Here is a 19,446-nt window from a genome sequence, read left to right as displayed (position 1 = left end):
AAAACTTGGGTGTCACGTGTGTCACGTGCTTCCCGCTTCTTTCCATTTTTATATCACTACTACTACCAATTTACCATTGTTCAACCAAATACCAATGACTAATGTATCTATCAGTTTCTTTCCTATGTGAAATTACAAATGTTCATCAGTTTAATGTTTAAAATAATAATATAAATACATTATTTTATTTCTTGAAGTCATTTGATTTTACTTATTTTAATTATTATTTTATGATTTTAGAATGCCATTGAATAATGTCAACATTAAAATAACCGTTGGTTGATCATTTTTATTGTTAAGATGACACTTTTTATAACTTCAAGGATTTTAATAATTTATGAAACTATCAGTCAAAAAATAATAATTCATGAAACTAATTTGGTAGAGTATCGTTGACCGAATCATTCAAATGATAAAATCATTTATTTCAAACTAATTAAGGGGTTTTCATACTTTTTAGAAAATGATAATGATGGTTGAAATTTTTTTTAAAATCAAAAGTATTTAGCAATAGATATTGTACTGAAATTATTAATATTTACTTTTTAAAATAAATATGAACATTTAATGAAACATCTTTTTTTTTTTTTACAAATAAAGCATCTAATTTTATTTTTTTTATTCGTAAAAATCGAAGAGATGAGATTCACAATAATGTCTTAATATCTTTTTTTGAATGTTTAAAACATAAATATTTAATACTTAATTTTTAACATTATACAAATATTTTTAAATATTTAGTACTTTTTTTATTATACAGATATTTTTAATTCAGATGCTTATTAATAGCACATTATATATATTTTTTGACTAAATTGTCAAGACATTTAATTAAAAATATTTATAAAAATTTTATGATTTTAAAAAAATAATAAGTCTTGACTAGTGATATATAAAAAATAATGTTAATATAGCTAACTAAATCAAGCAATTGTTTTATTACATTATTTATGAATAATTTTATGTAAATAATTAGAGTAAAAATAATTTTTGTATTAAAATAAATTTATAAAAAAATATGTAAATAATTCACATATTAATTTATGAAATTTAATTATAAATGGTTAAAATAAAAAAATATGTAAAATATTCAAAATAAAACATATAAATTATATAAAATAAAATAAAAAAATATGTAAAATATTCAAAATAAAACATATAAATTATATAAAATAAAATAAAAAAATTATATATTAACTATTTTTTAATTTATAAATTTTGATAATTTGAAAAAAATAATAATAACTCTTGAATAATGATACATAGAAAATAATGTTAATGTAGCTATCTAAACAAACTAAGTGTTTTAGTGGTTTATTATTTCATATATAAATAAAGCATCGTGAGTTCAATTTTTATTAAAATATTTTTTATTTTTTACTTTATTTAATTTTTTTCCACGAATATCTTAATTTAGAAATAGAAGAATTAAAATTGTAAGTTTAAATTATAGGGGATCAAAATTAAAATTTAACCTATTTTTTTCATAAAAAATAGATTATGCACGGACAATATAATTTTTTTTACCATTATTTAATTATAAATTATTATGTATGATAAGTGTTAAATTTTATAATAATTTTTTTAAAAAGTCATATCTACAATTATTTATTATTTATGAGGATAAATAATGTAAATTTTTTACATTGTCTGTACCATTATTAAATTCTTTTGTTATTATTATAATTGTGTATCCAAAAACTACCTATTTTTCTTGTATATATCATTGTTGTCTTGGCATAAAAAAATTCGTTGATAATTTTTTTTTTTTTATAGAGTTTTGATTCCTCTTATAGTTTTGGTAATTGAACACTCATTTTTAAACATATACAAATTTATAAGTTATTTATGAAGTTTTTCTGTCTAGTCCATTATTAAGTTTCCTACATCAAACTGTCGGTGGTTGATTAAATGCAAATATAATTACATAAGATAAATAGAATCTTATAAAAGGAATAGATCCTCATCATATTTAACATCACACAAACAAGAGGATAAACATCATAGAAAAGAAATCAACAGGGAAAGAATGAACTATTTTTATAAACTTTATAAAGGAGGAGAGAAATTTTATAAACCTTAAAAAATTTAGATCCTGGTTGTGGTTAATAACCAAGGTAAAGGGTAAAGGATTTTCTTTTTCCTTTTTTGAATGGTGTGTAGATCTTATGTTTTGTATGAAAACTTTGTAATAAATACAAACTTTATATAGCAAAATATTCGTGTGGCTTCACTTTTTTGTTTGAGATAACTGATACTCAACAAAACCTGCAGACCTCCTTTAATAGGAAAATAGGAAGGGGGAAAGATAGAAACAGAATCCTCTCTTTATTAGAAAAGAAAAGAAATAAAAAGACAAAATAATGGCTGGATCTTGCTAGCCTTCTTGTGGCTTCGTCTCGTTGTTTGAGTTTAGAGGTATATTTCTAGTAACTACTAAGCTATGTTTGAGTATCCGGTGGCATCCTCCAAACAGCGTTTCACCTTGAAACGTGCACCACCGTAACTACAACTGGAATCCAAACAAGCACGTTCTAGTTCCCTATGTTGGCATGAGGATTCCTTCTCCTAAGCTCAAGTAAGGTCCCATAGTAGTACCTCACTACCTCTACCCTCAAAATATGTATTACATGATAATAAATAAATAAAAAAATCAAAGGAAACACCATGACACCCAAAACATTTAAACCAAGCAAAGCATAATCGGCTAAAAGGAGATGCAAATCGAACACCCAATTTTAAGCAAAAAAAAAAAACATGTAAAACACAATATAGAGCTTGCACAATATATTTTAGGTGCAAACCAGAAATTTATAAATTTATAAATTTATCAATGATTTGAACAATCCCTTGGTTGTATTTGTGTCAATGTATGTTGTCTAAAACCCATGTAAGAAAACAAGATAAAATATTCATGTCTATCTATAACATCAGGTAGCCATCTATTCATACATCAGTTCTATTTCACAGGCATCATAGGTCCGTAGTACCATGTCAGTGTGCTCTGCTGCTCTCTTCATAGATGCCATTTATACCTGAGTGGCTCAGCCAGTTGGCTTCTATAGTGGAAAGCTCCACAAAATAAAGCTATAGTAATACTGCCATAAATACTTGTGAATACAAATCCTAGAAGAAAAATTCGAAGCAATGTGCCTGGAAAACGGAAAAAGAGCAAGGTCAGCTACACCAAAACATACCAAAGCATATGTGAACCTTGTAGTTATAATTTTATATTTCCACCGTTTGCATATATTAGAAACTCAATATGGTGAATATTAAATTAAACAGACCCAATGCACATGACTCACAATGCCTTCAAATGAATACATTAATGACAATAATAGTGGAGGAAACAACAAATCCCAAAGGAAAATGTCCAGGCAAGTTAGCATTCAAAGGAAGATATAATTTTGCAATCCTATAACTATTGCTGCTGTCAGGATGGATTATTACAACAGAGATATATAGGCCAGAAAGTATAATAAAATGGATGGCACTGGGTGGGACTAGCATTAGCATATATATAAAATTGATGTTTTATCTATGTTGTCTTGCTTGAACGAGAAAGTCTTTATTAACAGAATTCTTAGGTTGTTCCAAACTTGAGCTTTTCAAAACCTACTAAAAATGAGAAAGTGGAAGAATTGATAAATGTAGATATACTTTTTGTGAATAGATTGACATTTTCTTTCGTAGCGGCAAATACAGATAAAATTTTCCCCTGAATCAACCATCTTTTATCGTCTTAAAAAATTAGAACATAAATAAGCCTTTACTTACCCATATGAAAATAGAACGGAAAGGAAATAGACCTAAAACCCAAAATATTACAATAAAAAATAAAACTGGGCTTTCGGTATCAGCCTAAGACTAAGCACACTGAAGATCAGGTTCCTTATATTCGTATGAATTGAATATTAAGAGCAGCCTGGGTGATATCTTAACCATGTTTTAACATGAATACCATGAAAGTGGTGCAGAAGGAACAACATTGAATAAAGAATAACTATTATAGTCAACCTAAATATACCTCCACAATCCCTTACCCCTTTTTTTCTCCAGGGTGTAACACTTGCCTAAGCTAAGAAACAATTACATGCCACCATCAAGATTCTAAACCCTGAAATATGTATGCCTCCTCAATTCAGCACTTCAGTCTGATCAGCAGTCTATCATAGTTAATAGGACAGGCTGCTGACTTTGAATAGTTGAGGCTAATATTAGAAAGGAAGACAGTATGCACGGATCACGACTTGTTAGAATAGATTATAGAACTGGAAGGGGGAAAGTAGAAAAACAGAGTAAAAAATAACCTTTATCAATATCACTCTTCTCCCTGAATCTGAACCAGATGTGATTGTAGACTCTAGTATATAGTACAAGTAGTACAGGAATCTCAAGTGTATACCACAGTCCTCGCAAATTTGAGAGTCCTGGCTCTTTCCCCCAATCCCTACAGGAAATCTAAAAGCTCTCCTCTAGTATTGTCCACTGTTCTAGCTAACTAACTAATAGCTGAATCAAGGAAGCACAAACACTTCAAAATAGTAACCATGTCATAGCTGTGTGGGGTACTTCACTAACATTTCCAGTGTTTAGTTGGAGGGAAATGGATGGGAAGGGGAGGGGGTTAAAATCCCCCCCTTCCCCCTTTCCCTTGTGAAACAAACAAGGTGCTTCTCCCTTGAAATAAAGTTCCTCGATTCTCCTCCTTTAAACCAAAAGTGCATTTGAATATTACTAACTGCATCTTACCATTATTTTAAATTTCTTTTTAAACTTTTATATGAACACAAATAAGAATACCACAGCAATTAAATAAAATATAGCATTCCATAATGTCAGTGATTACTTGTGTTCACTCTTAAAACATAAATTCCCTCTTTGGATTTAAGATTAACTTTTCATGTTACTTACTTGTATATGATGTATTTTAGTCATGCTGTCTTAAAAATTTTGAAAGTTGCTGCATCCCTTTGTCAGGTATCATATCTGTCACTTGCAACATGTCACATCCATGCTTTTAGCTGTTGATACAGATATCAACAGTAATGTAGTGTTATCAAGTCTTTTCTAAGTTTCTAACTAACTAAGTGCCTATTCTTGGGTCAATTATCATACAAAACATTATTGAGAGCCACCACTTGGATTTCCTATCTTATGCAATGGAATTTATCCATCTTACATAAGAATGTCATAACAAGTATTTAACAAACTACATATCACAAATGTGAATAAGAAACATGCTCAGGATATATCATAAATGGAGTGAGTTTCAACAAGGAGTCTAACATGAAGTGAAGAAGGTCCCTGTGTGGCAGTGTCACAATACTAAACATAAAGAATGATTGTAACCAAATAATCTTGAGCTTCAGTTCACAAGATTTGCAAGCCTCATTTTGTCAGGTTTGGTACATTAATCCATGATTTACTCAGTTTACAGATCACATCATACTTAACCAACTAGAAACATATCTATTCACACCAAAAACAAGCATAATACAATTGCAAGTACTTCCTCTACCATTCCAGAGTCCAGACAACTAAAAGTTACTCCAATTAAAATGTACACACTACACAGCATTCACAAGATCAGTCAATCCTACAAAACCAAATCAACACAAAAAGAAAACACACACACACACATTTATATCACTCACTAAAAACACCACTATCACCCACTTGAGACTTGTGAAAGAAGGTATTTGAATTTAATTCCATTATGAACGCACAAACATGATGGAATCAAATCATATAGGGTGATATATTATAATCAAACACAAGTTTCCCCTCTGATTTCTCATGTTCAGTTTTCAGGTGAAAAAGTACGTTTGAGGCAAAAGTAATTTTGCCAGAGGATCAGGACCCTTGTTTTTGTTTTTATCCGTTGAATTTGCATTGGAACCCATCCACAAACAACATTTCTAACATCAATCCAAACATGCACTTAGCATTCACAGAACAAGACCACCACAATTTTCCCTCTACAAACATTTCCAAACCAAATTTTCTGATTTTACAATTCCCAAAAACTATCCTAAGAACTTGCATCAATCACATTATACGAACCTAAACATGAAGCAGGTTCAAACATACCAATCAATCCGACTTAGAATTCAACGCCACCTTCCGTCTCTCAGCCCTGGCCATATCATACTCAAACTTCAACACATTAGGTATATGAGAAGTGTCCTTCACGTAAAACCACCTCCCAAACGCGCTCTCTTCAATAATCGGAAAGTACGGATGCAAAACGGAGTTCACAACCCAAAACCAAACCGCGCCGAGAAAAACCCCAAGCGCGGTTCCGGCGAACACCTGCGCAACCGTATGGTAGCCCAAGTAAACCCGAGAATACATAGTGAGAACCGCGAGGGACCACGTGAGGGCGTGGAGGAGGGGATTATCGCGCACGTGCCAGAAGGAGAGGCCCCTGAGGGAGAGGAGGGTGAGATAGGTGGCGAAGAAGAACATGTACTGGCAGTGACTGGAGGGCCAGCCGTGAGAGTCGCACATCTCGAGGAGCGCGCAGGTGGCGGGGCGGGCTTGCTGGACGGAGGTTTTGATGACTTCGTTGATGAATTGGGAGACGATAAGGCCGAGGGCGAAGAAGATGCCTTGGAGCTCGCGGCGGAAGATGAAGTGCGAGACGAAGCCACCCAGAGAGATGAAGACGGGGACGAGGGATATCCAGGCCAGGAAATGGCCCACGCCGTCGCCTCTTTGGTAGCGCACGTGGGTTAGCGTCACGGCCTTCAGCGGCGTCGGAGTTGTCATTGTGGAAGATCTGAGATCGACGAAGGGTTTGGAGTGGGTGATAGTGAAAAGTGACAACGGAGAATGGCCCTTTCTTTCCCCGTTACTACGTTACATCTCGCGTCATTGATTACTCAGATTTTTCATGGCCTCAAAAAATTGAATAAACGTTACTAAATTAAATAATATGCACTTTATTGCTACTTACTAGTAAGTTTTATTAAAAATGGTCAACTCTAAAGTTTATAATTTTTTAATAATTTTAAAAATGAAGATTGTGCTCGAAAGAATATTTTGTGGGTGATTTTTTATTTGGGAAATAAGTATTCGAGCCTAAGTAGGTGTTGTGTGATTAGTACAAGCCTACAAGGTCAGTCTATTCAAAACTTTACCTGCAAAGGACCTAAGGTCTACCAAGGTAAGTAGTTGGCCAATAATACAAATTCGACTTGTGATAGATTTAAGGTTCACCTATTACAATGTCAAGTAATTTGAAGGACTTTAGGTTAGCATAATACAAGGTCAACTTATGAAGTGGAGCTCATACCCACAATGCATCTAAGGTTGGCTTAATACAAGATCGACTCATGATGGACTAAGAACTTTAAACGATGCATAATAATATTATAAAACTCAACTCTGACGAGGTGATGAAACTAAAAATTAATTATATAATTAGTCCAAGAACCTTTACAGATAAGTTGTGTATTCAATTGAAGTATGGATTGATATAACTTAGTTGTTTTTTTAAAATACTAATGACTTAGACACATATTTAACTGATTGAATCATTTGTGTTCATAAAAATAAAATAAAAATGGAAGAAGAAAAAATTCCTTGTAATATTAGACAAAGCAATAGACAAAATGATGGAGAAACCATTTTACTAGCCATACATACATGTATTCCACACAAAATTTAACCACTAATTTACTAGTTCAACTAGTGACCATTAATTCCAATAATTGACCAAGGCGATGATTGATATGATTATTATAACATTGGTCCACAACCCATCAAACTCAAGTTTAAAAAGAAAAAAGGAAAAAAAAAAACAAGAAAAAGTTTCCTTAGATGTGATTTGTTCACTTCTCTTAATAGATTCTTGTTGAAATGAAAGTAACACCTACAACTTTATTTGCTTGTTCAATTACTCAAGTCTTGATTGGTTTACCTCTAACAAGAGTGAGGATCACACTTAAGTTTATATTTACTTGTTGAATTGCTTAGGTCTTAATTGGTTGACCTCCTATTAGAGTAATGACTAATTTTAAGTTTTTGTTTGGTCGTCGAAGTATGCATCATTGTTGAGTTTGATCTTTAAATAAACTTTTTCATCATAAATAATGAAGCTTACATTGAATTCTTAATGCAACACAAAAATTGATTAACTAAAATATAATTCAAAATTAATTGGAATAAAACCAACATATAATCAGAGATTCAAAGAATGCCTTTTACTACCTATTGATATATATATATATATATTTAGATAGTCATTTCTAATCAACACGTCAATTTTTTTCATTAATGAGAAACAACTATTTGTATCATAGAGATGTTCAAAACCAAATCAAATCAAGAATAACAAAAAATTGACCTAAAAAATTGAAAATCGAAACAAAATTGATGGTCATTATTTTGGTTTGATTTTTTTTATTTTTCAAACCATGCGGTTTGATTCGATTTGTGGTTTGATGCTAAAAAATCGAACCAAATTAAACCGCATTGCGAACACCCCTAGAAACTATTGTTGCAATTATTGCTTTGGTGTTAGATATCTACTTTCAAAGTTTTCATGGTTGAAAATAAGTACTATGAATGTTGTTTTATTACTTTTTTTAAGTTCAATTGTTGAAACTTATAAGTAAGTATTATGTATTACTTTTACTTTTAAGTTAAATGATTATTATTCAACTTAAAAATAATTATTGTTTTACTTTGAGTTCAATTGTTCAAACTTTTGTTGTCCATTTATACCATTGATTATTAAACTAGGTATTATTTAAGTTTTATCAAATTAATAACAAATTTTTTAAACAATTTTTTAATATTTACTAACAGAATTTTTAAATTGTAAAAATCTGATCAAATTAAACTACAAAAGATTAATTTAATTTAGTTCAAATTTATAAATAATTTAAACCAAATAAAATTACACCACACTTAATTTTCTCATTTGATTTAAATTAATTTAAAGTTAAAATCACATAGATGCCACTAGTGTATAATGCCCAAAAGATTTACCAAAAACACGATTTACAGTAAAAATTACACGTGACTTACTTCACATTAGAGATTAAAAAATAATAATTTAATGGGCAAAAAAAAAATCCGGTGGCATCCTCCAAACAGCGTTTCACCTCGAAACGTGCACCACCGCAACTACAACTGGAATCCAAACAAGCACGTTCTAGTTCCCTATGTTGGCATGAGGATTCCTTCTCCTAAGCTCAAGTAAGGTCCCATAGTAGTACCTCACTACCTCTACCCTCAAAATATGTATTACATGATAATAAATAAATAAAATCAAAGGAAACACCATGACACCCAAAACATTTAAACCAAGCAAAGCATTATCGGCTAAAAGGAGATGTAAATCGAACACCCAATTTTAAGCAAAACAAAAAACATGTAAAACACAATATAGAGCTTGCACAATATATTTTAGGTGCAAACCAGAAATTTATAAATTTATCAATGATTTGAACAATCCTTGGTTGTATTTGTGTCAATGTATGTTGTCTAAAACCCATGTAAGAAAACAAGATAAAATATTCATGTCTATCTATAACATCAGGTAACCATCTATTCATACATCAGTTCTATTTCACATATTGGGAAAATACCCAAGTCTCACATCGGCTGCCTCAATTCTTGGAGTGTAGCTTATATATTTGTTGGGCAACTTCACTTAATGTCAATTGGTTTTAAGATGAAATCTAACATGGTATCAGAGCAGGCTCTAACCCTGGGACCTCGCATTCGCCTCCGCTGCGACAAGCACCCACGATTTGTGGTTCACGCACCAAGCCCAATAAGTGCTGGGCGTGAAAGGGGTGTATTGGGAAAATACCCAAGTCTCACATCGGCTGCCTCAATCCTTGGAGTGCAGCTTATATATCTGTCTGTTGTGCAACTTCACTTAATGCCAATTGGTTTTAAGATGAAATCTAACATCACAGACATCATAGGTCCGTAGTACCATGTCAGTGTGCTCTGCTGCTCTCTTCATAGATGCCATTTATACCTGAGTGGCTCAGCCAGTTGGCTTCTATAGTGGAAAGCTCCACAAAATAAAGCTATAGTAATACTGCCATAAATACTTGTGAATACAAACCCTAGAAGAAAAATTCGGAGCAATGTGCCTGGAAAACGGAAAAAGAGCAAGGCCAGCTACACCAAAACATACCAAAGCATATGTGAACCTTGTAGTTATAATTTTATATTTCCACCATTTGCATATATTAGAAACTCAATATGGTGAATATTAAATTAAACAGACCCAATGCACATGACTCACAATGCCTTCAAATGAACACATTAATGACAATAATAGTTGAGGAAACAACAAATCCCAAAGGAAAATGTCCAGGCAAGTTAGCATTCAAAGGAAGATATAATTTTGCAATCCTATAACTATTGCTGCTGTCAGGATGAATTATTACAACAGAGATATATAGGCCAGAAAGTATAATAAAATGGATGGCACTGGGTGGGACTAGCATTAGCATATATATAAAATTGATGTTTTATCTATGTTGTCTTGCTCGAACGAGAAAGTCTTTATTAACAGAATTCTTAGGTTGTTCCAAACTTGAGCTTTTCAAAACCTACTAAAAATGAGAAAGTGGAAGAATTGATAAATGTAGATATACTTTTTGTGAATAGATAAAATCACATAGATGCCACTAGTGTATGATGCCCAAAAGATTTACCAAAAACACGATTTACAGTAAAAATTACACGTGACTTACTTCACATTAGAGATTAAAAAATGATAATTTAATGGGCAAAAAAAAATCCCCTATAAAATAGGGACTTATTTAAAAAATAAAATCTCGTTGAGTAGAACACTTTTATTTTGATCCCCGTTAAGCCCTGTTCCAAGCTTACAAAAACTTCATTTTCGACTTTGCAAACACCCTCGGTAAAGAGCTAGTTTCACTTGGGAGGTCGCAAGCACCGAACGCAAAAACGAAGCTCTGGTAACTCACGAAACGTGATTAGCATACTCAAATGGCCGATTCTGGCTTCACCAGTGACAGGAGGGACCCCATTAAGTCCTCAGGTGCGTTTTTTTTCATTTCAAGGCAATTAAAATCGAAAAAAATAAAACTAAAATCAGAGAGGAATGTTAAGGTTTGCAAAACCCCGTTTTGATTTCTGACACTAAGGCCTAATCCGAGAGATTCAATCGCGTGTTTTTTTTTTTTTTTGTTTCAGTTGGCAATGCTGCGGCTAGTAGGAGACGACAGCATGCAGTCACAGTGGGGAAAGAAAGGAGGGAATCGCTGATGCGCGCGAAAAGACTCTGTAGGGTGGGCATTGGTGGCGGTAATGGCGAATTTTCCGTTGACAGTGTCATGTTAACTGATGAAGAGCAATCCATTTTGGAGTCCCAGACTTTAGCGGCAGTGGAAAATTTGAAATCTGCCCTTGCTTTTCAGTAAGATCTTCCAAACTTGTTGGTGCCTCAATGTTTCATTGTTTCTTTTTTTTTTGTTGTGCTGGTAGTTTTGGTTTTTGTAATAATTACTGCCAGGTAACATGCTACTGCTATCTGGAGTGGTAGAAACAGGTTAGGTGGTTGTAGGAAGTCCATAAAACATTTTTTTTTTTTGGTAAATTTTTTGTAGTTTATGATGAACTCAGAAGACTAGTATAATAAAGTGGAGGCCAAATACTTGCAATTGTGTGATGAGTTGTTTTTAATTGAAATTTTGCAGTTGAACCACTGAGTGCGTGAGTCAACTGGCATGAGGTTGTTTTAGTTTAACCGATGATTTCGAGTTTGAGTCTTAGATATGTAGTTGCATTAAATACTCAGAGGAATTATTTTGCGGCCCATAGTGATCTTACCCGACTTGAGTTGAATTGTCTTTCATGGAGGATACCTGCTGTTCATATATTATTATCAAAAACAAATTATGTAGGTGAACATATGATTAGCCAATTCTTTGTTGGCCTGAGGAAGTAAAGCCCACCAAGTGCTTGTCTTCTGATTGAGGTGGGATGATATAACAATGAAGCAAGCTTGTACATACACTACAAGAATGGTGTTATTGTTTTATTTTTTTAATATATTAGTCTTAGATGGGTCATTTATTAAATCTTTAGTATTGTCTAGGCTGTATTTTTAATACAAACTGGGAAAGGCTTTGATTATGTAGCTGCAAGTTCTCATACTCATCAACTTTGGCTAAAGCATTAAACTATATATATGTTCAATTGGTAGGGGGAAGGGTGCAGTAAAGAAAAGAGTTGGGGCTCTTCAAGAGTTAAGGCGTTTGCTGTCAAGATCTGAATTTCCTCCTGTTGAGTCTGCTATTAATGCTGGAGCTGTACCCTTGCTTATGCAGTGCCTTTCATTTGGTTCCCCAGAAGAACAGGTCTGAAGTTTCATCTTCCTTTGAATGATGTTCAATGACTTCTATGAATATTTGTGCTCTCAAAACGCTTGAGCAAGCACATCTCTGTGCATGCTATGCAAGATAATACGGAACCAGTGGTGGGAAGAAATTTTCTTAATGCTTACATTCTGTGGTGAATGTCTTCTGCAGGTGCTTGAGGCTGCTTGGTGTCTCACAAATATTGCTGCAGGGAATCCAGAAGAAACAGAAGCTCTGTTGCCTGCATTGCCCTTGCTTATTGCTCATCTTGGGGGTGAGTGATCACTTTAAGATTCTTTTGCATGTAAAGAAATGAATTAGTTTTTTATTTTTCTCTGTATATAATAAAGATAAAGATAAAGATTAAGAGGAATTCTTATAGTCTAAATTCTTAAAGCATTATAAGATATATATTATGTAAAAGAAGAAATGTGATGGAGGGAACTTAACCTACTGACACGTCATTCTTTTTCTTAAATGCCCATTTTTCGTCTGTATCCATCATTTATAACAAATTTTTCTTCAAGGCTGAGACTAATTTAATAATTTTAGCATTTACAATTACCTTTCAAATTCATGAATGATCCTATTCTGCAGAAAAGAGCTACCCACCGGTTGCTGAACAGTGTGCTTGGCGCTGGGAAATGTGGCTGGTGAAGGTGAAGAGTTGAGGAATGTTCTGCTAGTTCAAGGGGCATTACTACCTCTTGCAAGAATGATGCTACCAAACAGAGGTTCAACTGCTAGAACAGCTGCCTGGGCTTTGTCTAACCTAATCAAGGATTTCAGTTTCATGAAAATGAAGATCTGAGAACTATGGCAAATACTCTAATTGACAAGTATTTTGGAGAGGACTATGGGCTTGATGAATAATAGTAGGGGTCAGAATAGTGAGATCCACTGTTGTTTTTGTCCTTATAATGCATGCCTTGCATCAGCCGCATCTCAAATATGGAGCCTTCAGTTTCATGAAAATGAAGATCTGAGAAGTATGGCAAGTACTTTACTTGACATTGCTGATTGCTGATCGATGATTCATTATTGAAGGCCAATAGGATCTGTATTGGTATTATTGAGGTGTTTGATAAAATTATCAAGGGCTTGTGGTTGTACACTTTCCGTGGCCCTTTTTGTGAGAGTACATACACGTTAGACTGAAATGTAAATTTTTGTTTGTAATTCTGTTCCAGTTCTCTTTGCGTTATAATTTAGTACCTGCAAAAGATACCAGTTACCACTAAGCGCAATTTACTCCCAGAATTCGAGTCCTGGATTTTCAATATGGCTAAATTGAACATCTCTTCCAGTAACCTTGACTGTATAACGCAGTCCAAATATTTGAGTGTGGTACAATAATTGCACAATGATTTAAATTTTTACTTAACAGCTCAAGAGATCACAATTTTGTGGCTTCATATCAAAAGTTGTTCAAAGGCGTCCATGGATTTACCAGCCATCGTCGACAGATATAAAGTCGGAACCAAACCAGATAAATTGGTTCACCTCTTTGTTCTATCCGGATGCTAAATCTATGTTGGATTAGAATTCTTTACGTGCTTCATTGCAATGCTGTTGCTTGCTTGCTTGCACATTAAGCATACGTAAATGTTGCTTGTAACTAGTGAATTAGTGTGTTAAATGAAAAGTGTGGCCTTGACTTGAATAAAATTACCTTCTTAATTAATCTCTATGCACCCATACTTTCACTTAAGATTCTTGAGAGAATCCAAATCTCTCCTGACGTTGGAGATTATTGTTGATTTATACAAACTGTCCAAACTCAACCTACTGTCATAATCTGATATTTTTTCAGCATAATCATGATTCTTTGATGACATCCCGAGGTTGATTATTAATTTTTTAAAAAAATTAACAACCCCCCTAGGGGGACTACCGGTCAACCCCAAATAATAATTAGACCCTTAATCACAATCACTAGTATTAGTTAAATGTCAGAGAACATATTTTGGATACATAGATACATAGATGGGTGCCACGCCAACTACTATTTGGTGTAGATAGCAACTCTTGCCATCACACAAAGTATTTTTTTTTTATTTCTATTTTTTTCTTGTGCTTCAAGTGACATCCCTGTGAAGCAATACCTTGCCAATGAAATACCTACACAAAATGATTTAGTTTGGCAGTACCAATCATAGCTTTTTACAGTTTAAACGTTTTACACAAAAAAAGTGTGGTGTCCTTAATGTTTCAATTTTATATTACACACCCTTCATATTCATTTCCAGCATCTATACATTAAATACTCAAATTCTGTGGAAGCTAGTGATAGAAGATGGGATCACTAGAAAGATCAAGAAAGAAAGTCATGTTATGGAAGAAAGCCATGGTGCACTTTTCTCTATGTTTTGTGATGGGGTTCTTCACTGGCTTTGCTCCAACAGGTAAATCTATATTTCACAGCCATGTTGATTATTCAAATAGGTCAGAATTTGCACCACAACCTATTGAAATGTCACAGAAGACATTAACAAATGTCAATAGAAGTTGGATAGCTCCAACAGCAAGGTCTTTAGTACACAAGCAAAATACAAAATTACATGTAAAAATAGTGCCCCAGTTGAAGCCTAGAAGACTTATAATCATTGTAACTCCAACAAGCACAAAACATCCTTTCCAAACAGTGATTTTGACAAGGTTGGCAAACACTATAAAGCTGGTTCCTCAACCATTGCTGTGGATTGTTGTGGAAGGGCAAACAGATTCCACGGAACTTTGGAAGATGCTTAGGAAGACTGGCATCATGTATAGGCATTTGGTTTCCAAGGAAAACTTCACGGACTTGGAAGCTGAATTGAATCACCAGAGAAATCTTGCACTCAAGCATATTGTGCATCACAGGCTAAGTGGGATAGTACACTTTGCTGAGCTTTCCAATGTTTATGATCTTGAATTCTTCCAACAACTAAGACATATTGAGTATGATTCTTCCCTTTCTATTTTATGCACTAGTTCTATTTCTCTTATTACTTTGATGATGATGATGATGATTATAAACATTGATTAATTGGCACTATGTCTTTATGACCATGTTAAGAAAAGGGAAAAATATTGCTAATGGGTGAAATGGTAAGCTTAAAAAAAATTAAATTTCAAGTCATGAGGTATACCAATGACTAATGATAACTACAATCCTAACAATAATGCACTATATTTCGCACTTGCAATTTGATTTAAAAGTTAGAACTAACATGAGAAACATGCTCCTTGATGATTTGGAAACTGAGCAGGGTATTTGGAACGTGGCCAACAGCATTGTTAGCAGCAAACATGAAGAAAGTGATCATAGAAGGACCTGTGTGTGATTCTTCACAAGTCATAGGATGGCATTTAAGGAATATGAACAATGAAACTGATACAATTACTCCTCCAATTCATATTTCAAGTTTTGCATTCAATAGCTCCATTCTCTGGGACCCGGAGAGATGGGGTCGCACTTCCTCTCTTCAAGACACCTCTCAGGTACAGATTATATCCTATAGCCAAAGTATTACTATAATTTTTTTAAGAAAATAAAAAATTAATTGGGTGTTAATATCCACGTTGTCTCCACCATTTATTCATGCTCAAGTGTGTGTGTCTCCAAGTCATGAATATTTGCATCTAGAATTAAGAACTTACACATAGTAATTAAAAAATAATTTTATAACTCGTGTTATAATGAGAAATTAATAAAACAGTGATGTAGATGTCAAAATGTAATTTGTATGGTCCAAAACATGATCGTACCTTCTCTGCCTGAACCTTGAGTCATTACTTACGTTTGCTTAACATTTGGCCAACCTACTACCACTTTAAAAAGTGCAAATGAAAAGTGGACAAAAGAAATAGTAGCATATTAGGCAATATAATGACATTTTGATTGATCATTTCAACTATTCACAATTCTAATTATTATAGTGTTCTCTGCTCTAGCATAATGTCACTGTCTCACTGATAATGATAGTATTCTCACTATTCTACTTCCGATTACTCCGGGATATGTATATAACCCAATGGCTTATTTTGCTTACACCCACACGTACCAAATGAGTTTAGATGACATAAATCACAACAATCTTAATATCTTATATCAATCACACATATATATAATTCTGACCAAGGGGTCTAGATCAATTAACTAAGTAAAATGTGTGAGTTGTTATAAACTTCAGATATATGTCTTCAATTCCTATGAATGTACCAAAGAGTTACTTTTCCATTCTTATATATATATATATATATATATATATATATATATATATATAATTCTTATTATTGACGTGGCTTTTAATTTGGTTTTCTTAGAATTCAATCAAATTCGTGAAGGAAGTAGTTCTAGAGGATGAAGCAAAGTTGAAGGGAATTCCCCCAGAGGACTGCTCCAGAATCTTGCTTTGGCGCTTCAATTTTCATGCTCGCACGACTTCAAATCATAAATTTCTGACTACTACATCTGGTGTTATCCGAAAATAATGTATAGCAAAATATTCAACTTTCCAACTGCAGGAATTTATTCATTATTTTTTACTTTTACTTGTACAAAGTTCTCCTGTATATTTTATACGTCCCTGCTATTTTCACAAGTTTTGTTGGCTTAGATAAGTCTAAGTGTCTTCTGATGGGAAGCAAAAACATTTTATCATATATATATTTTTGGGTTCTGCTAACATATATTTTTCTTTTGATATTACTGCTGACATAAATTCCAGGCGCGTTCGTTAGATAATTAACAAATAAAAAGTTTTTATTAATTTTTTTTCATATTAACCCTTAATCTAGATTTAAGGATACTAGCATTTCCATATTTCTTTTGCTATAGAAAATTAGATTTGAGATCCTCTATAAGGTCATATTTCACTTTAAAGAATGCAGTGCATTTAAAATCATAATGTAACATTATTATAATAAGAGTGCATTTGGTGGCAATTTTAAATCCAGATCCGTTCAAAACAATGATAGCGTCATACAGTTAATAAAAAAAAGAAGTAAAGTACTCAATTGTCTAGTTAAACATTTTGATGATATGAAAAGTTAATAGTAATTATCGGTTAATGTTATTACTTAATAATAAGTTTAAAACAAAAAAAAAACTTTAAAGAACTAATTTAAAAAATACCATATTTTATAATGATCAAGAAGTTATTTATTTCAGCCTTATTAAAATTACCAAACTTATAATATAAACAATTTATAATTGGATGATAATGTATATATAAAAAATGTACACTTTCATTATTTATACTATTTTCTCATAGTATACTTCTTGGACAAATGCAATTCAAATATAAATATGGCTAGCCCTCCCTTTTTTTCATAAATTAAATATATAATATTGTTTGAATAATGATGTCATGTGTACATAAATGGAGAATTGGATATGCATAAATACAAATATGGTTCTGCATCTGGAATTCAAATATAAATGTGGTCTGGCCTACTTTTTGTGTGAGTTCATGTGTCGATTTTTATGCCATACATATTTGATGAAATCATTACTCGGGACCATATAAATATAATCGAAGGTGTCTACTTTGTTGTATTCATTGAAACCCCAATTCAAATCAAATTCTTCACAGCAAAATCATAATATGCAGTACATGCATATTAGGAAAACTCATTTTGCGTATTTCCTTTCTGCGTTTGTTATTCAACGAACTGAATGAAGTAAATACCAAAACTAATTTTGCATATTTCCTCTGAGTAGTTTACATTGACTGGTAAACATATGTAGGTAACAACTTTTTTTAATCTATAGCACCGGGGATTCTTTTCAACAAATTAAAGTATGCAAATATGGTTATTCTCCTCAATATGATATTTTAGTTATTAAGATTATCTTCCACAAAATATTTCAGTTAATCTTTACATGTTTTTATTGTCTAAAAATATTATTTGATTACGTGATAAACAATTTTTTTAAATAATTTTTAACATTTCTAGAAATGTGAGCTAAAGTAACATAATTTAAAACATTAGCTTTTAGTTTCTAGTTTTTTTTATATTTTATTCATGCTTTATTTTTAATATATTTATCATACTTTTTATTATTATTTTTAAATAAATCATAATTTTATTATTTTTATGTTATTTTATACTTTTTAATTATTTAAACAGTTAATTTTTTAGTTTCAACTAGTTTTTATATTATTTTTGTACAACATAGCTTAAGCCTAAGTAGTGCGGTGATCTTCATTCTTCAGAAATCAGCATTTGGTCTTTCAGAATTGTTGGATTTGATCAAGATAAGGTCTTATTCATATTTCTCCTCTCTTTATAGTAGTTTTCTCTCTTTCTTTGATTGGTGTTATAGTACTATTAAATATATATAGATGTAGTGTTAATTAGGTGAAAAAGTCTAAATGTTATGAATAAATGTTGTGTATATTGTGCTTAATTTCATAATTTCAGTTTTTTTTAAGGGTTCATAATTTCAGTTGTTGGCTTAACAAAAAGAAACAATTTTTAATTTCGTCCCCCCGTTTGTTTTTGGCTTGCTAACAACCAAGGCTTGTCCTAAGTAGAACCATCAAATACACAAATGAAATGTTGAAGCATATTTCTGACCTTTCCATTTGGTTTTAGATAGTTGTTTTCTTCCTCTTTCCACAACTTGTTCATGATGAAATGACTTGCTTGTCTTTTTATCATTTAACTTGTCATAGCTGTTTCTTTTTCTCTTTTTTCTTTCTTTTTTTTTAAAAATTAGATATAAAGATACTGTTGTTATTCTTATCTAATTAAAATTGGCATTTCATCTAACAATTAGTATTAATTTTAATCATCAAAATTAGACAGCAATTACCAGAATAAAATGTTAGTATTTTTAATAAAAAAAAACAAAGTCAACAGTTGCTATCATATTGTATTTAAATTTTATTTTTTCCTCCTGGATCATGGTTATACCATCTTTCTTGTCCACATCCAAGTCCATTTAAACTCTTGTCTTATTCAATAGTCCTTTATGACACATGTGCTTTGTGGGCGTGCTCCAGCTTCCAAATGTTCATTTTTTGTCTTTTTAAACATATTTGCTTCTCATAACCCATTAATACTCGCAATGTCTAAATCATTTGAA

The 19,446-nt window shown here is 32.2% G+C and overlaps 2 protein-coding genes and 1 pseudogene across 3 annotated transcripts; 2 read left to right on the top strand and 1 right to left on the bottom strand.

Annotated features, from left to right (window-relative positions):
• Positions 1 to 2,772: 2,772 nt before the first annotated feature.
• LOC114372478 (lipid phosphate phosphatase gamma-like) lies at positions 2,773 to 6,919 on the bottom strand. Of its 2 annotated transcripts, none has more exons than XM_028330049.1 (2): positions 6,070 to 6,919; positions 2,773 to 3,153 (listed from the first exon to the last, which is right to left on the bottom strand). In XM_028330049.1, exon 1 carries the CDS (start codon positions 6,775 to 6,777, stop codon positions 6,100 to 6,102), a length of 678 nt encoding a protein of 225 aa, XP_028185850.1. In that variant the 5' UTR covers positions 6,778 to 6,919; the 3' UTR covers positions 2,773 to 3,153; positions 6,070 to 6,099. The 2 variants fall into 2 exon arrangements, with proteins under 2 accessions (XP_028185850.1, XP_028185849.1); XM_028330048.1 differs by having other exon boundaries at positions 6,097 to 6,919.
• A 3,932-nt stretch (positions 6,920 to 10,851) lies between these two features.
• Positions 10,852 to 13,732, top strand: LOC114370737 (annotated as a pseudogene).
• Positions 13,733 to 14,495: 763 nt separating this feature from the next.
• On the top strand, positions 14,496 to 17,038 carry LOC114371126 (probable beta-1,4-xylosyltransferase IRX9). Its single transcript, XM_028328554.1, has 3 exons — positions 14,496 to 15,308; positions 15,620 to 15,851; positions 16,677 to 17,038. Exons 1-3 carry the CDS (start codon positions 14,665 to 14,667, stop codon positions 16,842 to 16,844), a joined length of 1,044 nt encoding a protein of 347 aa, XP_028184355.1. The 5' UTR covers positions 14,496 to 14,664; the 3' UTR covers positions 16,845 to 17,038.
• Positions 17,039 to 19,446: the final 2,408 nt, after the last annotated feature.

Source organism: Glycine soja, chromosome 10, assembly GCF_004193775.1.
Source record: "Glycine soja cultivar W05 chromosome 10, ASM419377v2, whole genome shotgun sequence".
NCBI classification, from domain to species: Eukaryota; Viridiplantae; Streptophyta; class Magnoliopsida; order Fabales; family Fabaceae; genus Glycine; species Glycine soja.
Note: the sequence above shows the minus strand (reverse complement) of the source record. Positions and strands in the feature narration are given on the sequence as shown.